Source organism: Dunckerocampus dactyliophorus, chromosome 6 (genome assembly GCF_027744805.1).
Source record: "Dunckerocampus dactyliophorus isolate RoL2022-P2 chromosome 6, RoL_Ddac_1.1, whole genome shotgun sequence".
Taxonomy (NCBI): domain Eukaryota; kingdom Metazoa; phylum Chordata; class Actinopteri; order Syngnathiformes; family Syngnathidae; genus Dunckerocampus; species Dunckerocampus dactyliophorus.
In genome coordinates, this window is record NC_072824.1 from 18,884,112 (window position 1) to 18,896,195 (window position 12,084).

A 12,084-nucleotide genomic window follows, 5' to 3' on the forward strand; every position below is an offset into this window, starting at 1 on the left:
ATTAAATATCTCAACCAGGTGACATTTTTAGAAAGATAAACAATTTAGAGTAAGATGTTTTAGAGTAAGATGTTTTATTGTGTGCTTACAGACAATGATTTGTTTTTTTAAAATGTGCAGTAGTAGGTGGCACATGACTTCAGGTCAAATGTCTAAAGCGGTATATGGGACTATAAAAGTTTGGGAACCACCGTTCTAATAGAAGCAATAATGCAGACCAATATTGTTGCTCAGATTATGATTTCCTTGTCATGACATTTTCCGAGGCATACGTTGCACATCATGCAGCAATTTTTTTTTTTATGCCCAAATTTATGCAATTCATGTCAGGTACGCTTTTACAGTAGGACTGAGAGCAAAAAGGAATATAAATATATTTATTAAATATAAATATATGTATAGATATATTTATTAAAATACAGTCAAACTTGTCAATAGCGGCCACTAGAGGGAGTCTGCAAAAGTGGCCGCTATAGACAGGTGGCCTCTATAGACAGGTTGGCGTCCAGTTTGAATGTTGACCAGTAGAGGGAAAAAAAGGGAAAAAATAATAATAATGCTGACCAGTAGAGGGCACTGCGGACTGTGGATAAAAGTTGTACAGCACTACTAGGCTTGTTATTATCATGGTTCATGCTTTTAATCCTGAACATGCCTGAGTCAAACAGTAGCACATCACATAGTACAATTCACAATTTTGTATGTCCAAAAAGGAGTAGGAAGAAGCAAAGCTTATTTAATCCTACCTCTCATCAGTTTCACACCAGTTGCAATACATTTTCACCTCTTGTTCTTCCAAGTGTACTTTGTAGGTCTACATGACAATGTAGTGCAATCATAGCCAAGGTTTTTACTTACTAAAAGGAAGCTAGAAGCTTAATAATAACTGATAACTGATAAAATACTTCAGTTAAGTACAACCGAACTCAGTTTTGCTCCCGCTGCCGCATGCATGCTAGCATATGTTTTTTTTTATTGTAGCGTCGCTGGGAGCACGTCCTGTTCCCAGCCTACTTTGTGGTAATGTTTTGGTGCAAATGCTCTTAAAGTTACATGTTTGACCAGGAAATAGCAAGCTCAAAAGAAGACGGCTTTTTTATGTGGAACAACTGACAGTTTGTGTGGATCTTGTGAACTCAGTAATTAAAGTCTACACACGACGCCTTCATTGATTGAAAAACAAAACTTTTTCGTGCATGAAGCTTCTACTTGAATTGGTAATTTGGCTGCTATATGCAGTCAGATATTGACCAAGGGAGACAAAATGGGTGGTCGCTGGTCGCGTTGGACAGGTGACTGCTATACACAGGGTCTATAACATGTAAATTTGCTGGGGGGGATTTTTCAGTGGCTGCTATAGGCAGGTGGCCCTTCTATAAAGGTGGCCGCTAAGACAGGTTTGACTGTATACAGGTACTCTATGAAAAATAGAAATATATTTATTAAATATAAATATATTTATTAGGGATGCACTGATTACAATTTTCTGTCCGATCACCAATTTTTAAAAAGCCTGACCTGGTGATTCCTATTTTGGCCGATACCGATTGTTTTCAAATAACAGACAGCATATACCTTCAATGTTCCAATATTATTTTGTTAAAAAAACATTGAACAATACCTGTACTTGTTTATATACACATCTGAACAATACTTGTTTTAACAGCACATGAGGTACAGAAGTTCTCTCAAATAGTTCCTTTAGTCTTTTATTTTTCACGTTTTAAAAATAAACAAAACTGGCACAACAGGTTGCACTGCAGACCTGATTTGAGCCTCTTACCAAAAATAAAGTGCACAGTTACCAAAAATGGCTGGTCCCCCAATGCCAGGAACTCCATAACTGTCCTCGTAATAAGTAGCTTTGCTTTTTTCTCTGCTCATAAGTGCTAACAGCGGGCCACTGCCTGACTCTTTGCTCCAGCTAACTTTAGCTTTAGCCTTAGTTGAATTGCTATCTGTCAGTCTGGCAGAGCAAAAGGGGACAGTGGTTGACTTTCAGACCTTTGCAGAGGTAGATAAGATGGGTGGATAAGATCTGTTTTATAAGTAAGGATCGGCCGATCGCTGATCCCCCAAAATTAATGTAATCAGCTTAATATTTACAGTATGTATTTATGTATTTATTTATTGTTTTCACTCTCTATTGGAAAATGGTAACTTTTAAATACAGGAAGTGAACAAAACAGTAATTACTGAGACATGGAGGCATGGAGACATTCTTCTTCCTACGTCCTTCCTTTTCAGACATGTTGAAACATCTGATGTTCCTCAATGTACACTTATAAACTAGATTTTTATTTCAAGTACCCCTCTGAACCCTTGTACCTGCTTTGAATCATAAACTGGCTGAGTTCACACTATTTTTGGCGGAAGGAGTTTGATGTCATCTTTCTAGCGCTCTATTTTAAGTCTTGGTCGATGATCTTGAACGGCACGCTGCCTTATCTCCAATTACAGAGGCCATGTTGGGCTTCTGTAACACAGAGTATTTACACGTCACGGCCACCGAGCAGGCACGTAAATGGACTTTCAAACTTGGCAGGCAGTGGTTGATGGCACATGGCTGCTACAGGAAGCCATTGAACAAGAAGCTAAAGCATCAGGTGGCATTAAAAACCTATAAACATAAGGACATTTTAGCCAGTCGAAAGCCTGAAGAAAGCTATTTCTGGAAAAGGATGCAATGAGGAATCTTGGGACTGATAATGATCATGGTATACCAATTTAGTTACTCCAAAATATTTCACTTATCAATATCGATAATGAGTTGATAAAACTACAGATAATGGCAACAGGGCAGATTAGCCTGTTGATATACAGTATTATTTTTGCTGTCTTTTTTGCTGGACTTTTTTAGTAAATTGTTGTCTGGGTGCTGAACAAAAATTTCTGGTTTCCGTTTATATTGACGTAACAAAATGCTTAGAAAAATATATTTTCTTAAATACCCATCTTGGTGTGTGTGAAATGGCCTCAAAAGAGTCGCAGCAAGTTGCTGGTATCACACATCATCCTTTCACCCAGCAATGTGGATGTGCTGGTTTTAGCCAACCGGTCTCTTCTAATGTTGTCTCCAAGCCTCGTCCCCGCTAATGGCAGCCTAATCTGCCAATCATTTCCTTTTTTTTCTGAGGCCAGTTGGATTAGAGTTATTATTTAGAGTTAAACCCTGAACTCCATCACTGTTCTGGGAGCAAGCTCAAGAGCCAACATGTTTTAAAATGACAACCTGATTTTCTAAGTAAAATACACTCTGAGGCAGTATTATCAAGAGAGAATAATCCACTCTTTCCAGGCTGTATGGAGACAGTGAGTCACTAAGTACAATATTTCAATCCCATTTCCTAATGGTGGCACCGAGGGACCTCGCTGGAACATTGATATTGAATGAATTGAATTATCCACCTGTTGCAGGCCAGTCACAAGGCTGCTGCAAGTAACATCTATAGGGAACAACCAATATGCATATACTGTATTTATCATATCAACCCCTATGGAGGCAGGTTTTTTATTCAAAAACAAAAACAATAAATTATGTACAGTATCACTATTAAAGGTCCCCTATTAAGCTTGGTTCATGCTTCTGTATAGTGGGTTGAGTTTGTGCTATGCGAATCGCTGCCAAAATTGCAGGGACAGTGTTTTCCACTCAGTCAACTCAGTGAGCTACCATGACTGGTCAACTATTTAGCTTGTTAATTTCCTTTGGCAGTAGTGTGGACAGACCAAGAGTGTTACTGGTGCTGAAACTATGTTGTGTTACAACAATCACATGTAGTGCAAATGTCGAGCCAAAACACAGAAAATAACATACTAAAAAACGATCAATCACAACCATTACAGTCCAAGTCGCCATGACCTAAGATTTTCAAGGTTAGAGCGTCAAGCTGCACAAAAGCATTAGAGGGGGAGAAGTGCGCTTGAGGAGCGTACGCAAGCGCCTCAAGCCAGAAGTATAAGCCAGGGTTTATGCAAAATGGACTACTTCCTATTGTTCTAACAGTATTATGTAAGAAAACTGCTTCGTTTTTTGGTCCGGTTACTACGGTTTACATTGAGCCTGCTTATGAGCACCAAACGTGAGAAAAATCTATCATATCATCAACATGCTTGCTCCACTGTTGCTTGCTCCACGGTTTCAAAGGAAAAACTTCCTCATGCACATCATACCGTCTCTTAACCGCCGCATGTACACGCCCACCAAAGGACAGATAGGGGTTCAGAGTTGAGTTTTAGCACAGGTTACGGTCTCAACAGTAGCTTAGGTTTTTATTCGGGATTTTTATTAGGCATTATTGTGTCTGTTGTGACATCCTTCAAACCTGCAATAACAGCCTGTTGTTCCAGCAATCAAGTCTGGTGATTGTGTGTCAGTAGCATTACTGATACCTAGTGACAAGTGTAGAATACTACATATCATTCAGTGTCTTTGAAAGCATCTTTTGAACGCTTTATGTTTGTATTTTAGTTCATTTCGCCATTGTTATGCTTGAAAATGCTTAATTTAGTCAAAAACCATAAAACTTACATCAATATGCATGGTTTTATGAACAATAGGCAGCATTCAACCACAAAACATTATGATCTATTAGTTTATATATTTTTGAAAAATTGTGATTGAGTGAAGCTGCGAATTTCGAACTGTGAAGTGGCGAAGGACAAGTATATGTGGAAAAAGAGGATAAAGTGTACAATAGCGTTTCTTGGAGCCACACACTCGTATCGGAGACAGGCGTAGACAAACACAGCTCATTAGCATTAAAGGTACACACACACAAACATGTTCCCTGTCGCACTTACTAAAAGCACTTTTAAACTGTCTAGATTCAAGCATCAAGGATAGATTTTTGGCAACACAAAATTGTGGGTTCCCTTTAAAATTGTTGCATAATGTGGGACCTTTAAAAGATAGATGAAGTTGTGGTTACTTACATCTGTGTCTGGCCCCTTATCAGCTCCTGGACAGGAGAATGTGACAAATTCATGGCACCTCTTGTGGACCACAAAACAGCAAACTGTAAAAAATAAATCAATAAATAAATAAATAACAAAAGGGAGATGAGAGAAGAATGAAGTGAGATTGGGAGTGAAAAAGGTACATAGATGAATGGCGACACAAAGGGTTGAACGAGAAAAAGTTCAATGGGTAAAACAGATTATTAAAACAGACAGCAGTGACAGGTATTAAAGAAGCAAATTAAGTCTGCTCTCCGCTGCTTGTCATGTGTCCAGATGGCCTTCAAGCTGGCTGCTCTTATTACACAGCGTGCTGCCACTGCTTGGTCAGACAGCAAATAGACACTTACACTGTTTAGCAAGTGTGGCCCCAAACTGCACTCAAATAATGGACATAGATCTGCATGGAGCACATACAGTCAGATCTTACTAGTGTGCATTGCAGTCCATCTGTTATGGACTCTCAGTTGGCAATAGGGCGCGTAGCTATGTAAGCCGGTTTATAACATAGTATAACATTGCCCAAAATATTAAGAACTGTGTAATACTGGAACAGAAAATTGTGATGCAACAACAGTATCGCTGTGCATGCACTTGCACAAAGCACACACACAAAAGCACAAAGGCATCACAAAACAAGCAGCCACAAAAGTGCAAATCTCTGCGCCAAATCTAAACGATAATGTTTGCATCAGATGTAAGATGATGGGACTGCATCATTTTGTGGAAGGAAGGGTTCCAGAAAATAATCTTTTTTTTTTTAAAGTAAATTGTAATTGCCAGACGAAAGGCATTCCCATAGCTCTGAAAATGCTGAACACTGAAACGAAAACTTAATGAGCTAGGTGCCATAGGAATTATTTGTATTTCAAACATTTCAACCTAACTACTTAAGACCTTCTTTCATAGATATAAACTTAAACTAATTGCAATTTTCAAGTAACATATCTTAAAGCTTCCAGAAAATAGTCCAAATGAAGCCACTGTTTTGTTGTGTTAAAGCCAGTTTAAGGCATACTTAATTGGTAACAAAATGATTACTACTTCTGACTGAAATGACTGGCACAACAGCCAGTTACAACAGTGTAATTAAGAGTTGACACATGGCACATTTTCTTCGGTCATTGTTCTCAATAAAACCAAACTCCATATATGTTGTCATATTTTCAAATGTTAGCCGCTTTGGCCGTTGCATCACTTGATGAAGTAGATGGACTTAAATATTTGCCCATTGTGCTATTTTAGATCAGCAGCAGGAGTTGCACATTGTGTCCAGAGCAATGTGAGGGATAAGGTGCGTCACAGTAATGTCAAGAGTTTGAAATTAATTCCGAATGGAAGTGGAAGTAAGCGTTATTGGCTCAGAATGCTTGTTTTATTGGCAGTATTGAGCAGTATTATTTTTTTTTTTTAAAAGCAGAACCTCGTAGGAGAGACAAAAAAGTGAATAAACACACCTTTATTACTTTTAGAACTACAAATAAACTTGATTCTTAGTTTGTTAATTTAAAATTGGCCACCCCCTTCATCAAAATTAAATAATTTTAATATTTTATCTTGAGTATTGCCTCGCAAAGTCTAGACAGCATAACAATTACAAACAGACTCCAGACTAACTTCCAGCCTCCACCTTTTATCTTGTAGTTAGGACTACTTGTTTATTTATCACACATCGTTCTTCCATCGCACATTCTGAAACGCTAAGTGACCGAGACCCAATGAGGCTTGAGTGTAATGAGTAGTCATTTCATGAAGATTCAGAAACATTTTCGCATCTCGCCCTCTTTTACAGAGCGGGATCCACCCCGGTGGCATCGCGCCTTGAGGGTGCATGGCTCTCCACTATGCAGTGTGCAGCGGTGGCTTTACTTTCACTTTTGTGTTCCCAAATACCTGCAGAAAACTCTCCAACGACGCCAGAAAAAGTAGCTACATTTGTCGCTAGTCGCTTTTTATAGAAAATATGTCGCAAAGAGGGTTTGGAATGGGGGGCGGGGCAGCAGCAGACAGACCCCCATGTGAAGATAGACGACAACAGCGCAAATCCAGTCTACTGTATATCGATGAGTGTTAGGTGTTTGCTTTTGATATGGTGCTAAAAAGAAATATCAATATTTTAAAAATATCAATAGGCTTCTGCTTTTCGACTAACTACAGTGTGTTGCGTAGCAGATTGACACATCCTTGCTTCTATCTGTGTGTGTCAGACATTTGAACTCTCACTTGATGTTTACAAGGCCAACACTTGCTGCATGACAATGAAAGCGTCTCACTGGTGGGTTCTACATGTATAGTCTTCACTTAGCACTGAACCCTGAGTACACTCCATTAGTGGGTTGTGTTTTATCCTTGAAGCCATGCATTTTCAAAGAGCTTGTCTGACTTTCAGTGGGGAAACATATCATCTGCGGAGCACAGTGACGGGAAAAATCTATTTGTCACATTATAGCAATTTAAATACCTCACCTGTGAAGAGCAGTCCTCTTGAAAAAAGAAGGACTAAACACGGTCTAATCACATCGGCACACAGCTGTCATTCTGCATCAATATATGACCGATATACAAATATGTGAATTTAACATATTTTTAAGGACATCAAACATGCAGCCATATGTTTCACAGCATGTAATACACACTATACATAAGGTGTGCTTTCACAGTAGTGCTGCGTGGGTGAAAGTCACTAAGAAAAAAATGTGTCCCACACAGTGTGTGTCTTATTTATATTTCTGCTTTACACAGGGGTTTTACTTTTATTCGTTTTAAAAAAAATGCTCTTCAACTTAAAAATGCACAGGAGATATACACAGCAGTCAGTAGTTTAAGAAAAACAAAGCACCCTGTTTTTTTTGTTTTTTGTTTTTTTTTACCAACTTTATCCCTACTAAAGGGCAGTTTTAATTAAGAAAGGTTGCCATTAATAAGGGGAAATAAATGCAGCCTTCCACACAGATGCATTACAGCACAAGTTAACCCTGACTACCCTCTGATGCCTCCGAGGAGCTATTGGTCAGCACAGTCAATTACCAACATGGAACCATGGGCAATAAATCACGCCGCACCAACCCACAAACTAGACACATCATACATCTCAATGATTCAGTACCAACATAATTCATCCTACAACAGATGCTGCCGCGAACGATCCTAAATGTACTCCAGAAAACAGTGGGCCACACAGGATGTCAGGCTGTGTTCTTCCAAATCCAATCAGTCTTGTTTCATGGGTTAAAGTGGCAGGAACTCATTACTTCTTGAGCTTTAATAGCTGTTCTCTAATCAGCAGTGGTCAATAAGGATGCGTACCGAAACTCAGCATCATAATGGCAATGTAAACTGTAGTAACTGGATGAAAAAACTAAGCAGTTTTCTCTGTCTTATTTCAGTGCCAGATGAATGCAGACTCAGACACCTGCAATAATTGCTTCAAGGTGATATTGTGCAAGTAACATTTCTGTTGCTCTCCACACCAGCACACGACACTTCATTATCAACCAATCACGGTCACGGCGAGGTGCATTCACAAACACTGGAATTCTGAACATCAACATTATACCAGCATATTGTTACAGTAACTTAATTTTGCTAAAAAAAATACACAACTCTTGCATGTAGGATTTACTAGCAAAAACTGCTGTTAGGGTAGTAAACATCACCACAATTGTTTACCTGCTCGAAATGTGTGAAATGTATGTACTTAAATAGCAGCATGTATGCAAGTACTGTAAAATCTTGTGGGGTTTTTTGCACATTCTGCATGTTCTGTATTGCTGCTGGTTTGGCTGGCTGAAATTTATGATTTGTTGTGGATTTTATTTCAAATTGGTGAATTTATTATGATTATTAGTACTATTATTACTTATTTTATACAAATTACTATTCTGTTTAACTTGCATGTCAAACAAAATTCTGTAAAAATAAAAAGGCTTAGTTTTTGGACAAAATGCGTATGTTTTTTTGTGCAATGTACTACAGCCCAATCCTGTGATTTGAAAGGCATTTATCGGCATATACCGATCACAGTTTTTACAAAAATCTGCCGATACTGATCGGTGGCCTATCAATCAGAGCATCCCTAATTTAAATGATATGTTGAACACATTCTTTAGAAAGGCCTGGAAGGTGCACAAGAAGACAATTTCTCAAAAGGTTTATTCGCTTTGTTTCATGTTCCATAAGACGTGAACTAGACATGACCAAAGAGGTCACCTTAAGAAAGGCTTAGCGTCTCCAATTTTCTGCTTGTGTCCCTGAGGTCTTGTTTGGGGATTTAAAATGTCAAATGGTTCAATGCATACATCACCTCTGACACCTAATGCAGAAACATCTCCTTTACCGTGCAAACTTAATTGGAACATTGCATTGATAGAATATCCTTGTCAAACAAGTGAATGTATGGTCAAGGAAACACTTGTAGCTTGCTCGTTTTGTGCACTTCAAATTTTGTGTGCCTTTTAATTTGTAAATTGGAGAAATTGAAGAGGTTCGTTAGAGCATCTGGAGGTATTCGCCTCTGACCTAATCGTTCCTTTTCTCCCTGGGCACAATTAATTGTAAAGTAGGTGAGAGTCGAATGACGGCCTTAAAATCAATACTTATTGACTTTCAAGTACAACAAACCAAACCCCCCCCACCCCTTTTGAGATAACATAAGTCAGTCCCACGCAATTTCAATCAATCATTTGCCTCTGTTTTTACAAAGGTCAAGGGTTCTTTGCAGCAATTTCCGGCATTTTTTTCTTGGAGTAATGCTACAAATAAAAAATTCCAATGATTTCACCATCCCCATAAATGCCAAGGTGCACATCATGACATTTCTGTTTCAGCTCAAATTTATTGCAAACTATATATCACTGCACACATTGTATACTACATATCACTAGAAGTACACCAAAGTGTGACTCGTATTATGTACACAAAACATTTCCGCAACAGCAGCGGATCCAACTATAAATCCAATGTATCCCCTGGGTTTACAATGTCTCCAAGTTTTGAAGCCCAACTCTTGTGTTATCTGCTCAGGAATCAATACCGTTGTAAAATGTGATGGAACCATTTCTATTGCCCTACCTACTCAATTGCAAAGACAACCGGATCTCTATTAGGGGTAAAAAAGAGGTCTTTACTTGTACAAATACATTTGTCTAATAATAATAATATTACAAAATTATATTTCTTTCACAAATAAATAATGATATTTACTATAGCAATTATATACAGTATATAAATATATTTTTATGCTATATCATACAGTGTATGGGCACAACTAATCTGACGGCATGTGGTTCCCCAAAACATAAAAATAGTCACATGCAACGAAGTGAGCACAGAAGCAACTGGAATGCAAATCACAGGAAAAGTTTGCACATAATGTTAAATCATTTTTAATACTGCACCGGAAACTCATTATCAGAGCAGCAGCTGTAAGACTCCATACTTTTTATAGACACAATTCATTTGAGAGACTATTTACAGGTCTCGGTAGGTGCTGTTGTTTGGGTTAGCAACAGCGTTCAAATGGGATTACCCTTAAGGTAAAAATGGCATCTATTTGGGGAGAGGTGTTCAAGGTTTCCTCAAAGGGAGGCCACTATTTGCAGTGATAGTGCAAATGTACTTGTCTTTAACTTTGAAACTACCCTGTAGGTATAGGGGTAGAAAGAGTAACAGCCAACAGCACATTTGGACTAAAATTTAAGATGTTGTTTGAAACACTAAATGTTAAGAGAGGCAAACTGGGACAGCGCTGGGGTGGTTTCCAAGGCAACAAGCCATAATGAAGTTATTATAAGAATCCAAGCAGCCCGGCTTACAATGAACCCTCGGCCATGTTATTGAACTGAGCCCTCATCACTGGTGTGGGAAAGACAGCAGACAGTAGCATCAGTGACTTTGAAAACATACCCAGTGATAGTGTACGCTCCAGGCCAAGCTGGCTGTTGTTTACTGTACCAATCTTTCTGACAAACTATTGAGTCCAAACAGTACAACAGGAAATAACAACGGGTCAAATCAAAGCAGCACGAAAACAGTATCCTCTCTAACAAGCAAAGGAATGAAGATGTTGAAATAATAGGTGCATACAATAGCCTCAACAGCACCCAGCTATTCAAATAAATGTGCTGCATTGCATACACATCTGAATTGTGTGTGCTTGTAAAGCCTTAGTTTTACACAATTACATCTATAAACATGCATTTAACAGCCTAAGAAGACATAATCGGAATGATTTATGAACAGGAACTTCTTTCTTCCAAAGATAGAAAAGATAAACAAAATTCCTGAAGCAGCTGTAGACACACTATAAAACCAACTATGCAGACACTAAACAAGCCATTTACTCTGGCAATTTGTTTTTAACTGGTGCCTAATTACATGGCCCTCTTAAAAAAAACTCACCTCTGTTTATTGTAACAGTTGTTTTCGTAATATATGTATAACTATTCACAGGATTTGCAATGCCTTGGGAGAATTTAAGGAGCAGTCATTAAAACCGTGTTAAATATTTACAGTGAATAATGAGATGAGAACAGCAGTATGACAGCAACACGACTATAATTTTTACTTATCAGAGACATTCATGCCACCAAGGCCACAAAGGGAAATAAGAAATGTAATATGGAACAGACAAAACAGCTCCTGTATTTGACTGCAAGTTGAAACCTTGGACGGAATGGATTTGCGAGGCTTTCATTTTCAGCAAAGCCTCATTTATGTGCATGTACAAAATAATTTCACTTACAGTAAATTAGCTCAAACGTTGCTTTACAGTGTTTTTGCATTAATGCACAGGTTCTAGCATATACCCATTACAGTATACTGTTCTTAAAGTTTGAACCCTGCGGCTTATACAGCGGTGCGGCTAATTTATGGCTAAATTCTAATCTCGTGACATCTCCTTTACTTGAAAACTACTACTAATCGTTTAAATGGTGTGCCGCTCGCAAGTCAGCGAGGAAACGGTAGCTCTTTCTTTGGCAGGAGATGATCACGAGCTATCAGTGCACTCACAACGAGCTTGTCAACCCACTGGAAATTGCAGGAATATAACCGTCTGACTCACAATGTCATCTTAGATGGAAGGCAAAAATCATCACACAGCAACTTAACTCTCAAAAGGTATAC

At 38.4% G+C, this 12,084-nt stretch overlaps 1 protein-coding gene across 1 annotated transcript in view; it reads right to left on the bottom strand.

Annotated features, from left to right (window-relative positions):
* Positions 1-12,084, bottom strand: part of prkcaa (protein kinase C, alpha, a) — a 155,279-nt gene that overhangs the window by 98,407 nt on the left and 44,788 nt on the right. Inside the window, exon 3 of the mRNA XM_054780254.1 lies at positions 4,936-5,018. Coding sequence (XP_054636229.1) covers positions 4,936-5,018 — 83 coding nt within the window. The remainder of the gene's footprint in view (positions 1-4,935; positions 5,019-12,084) is intronic.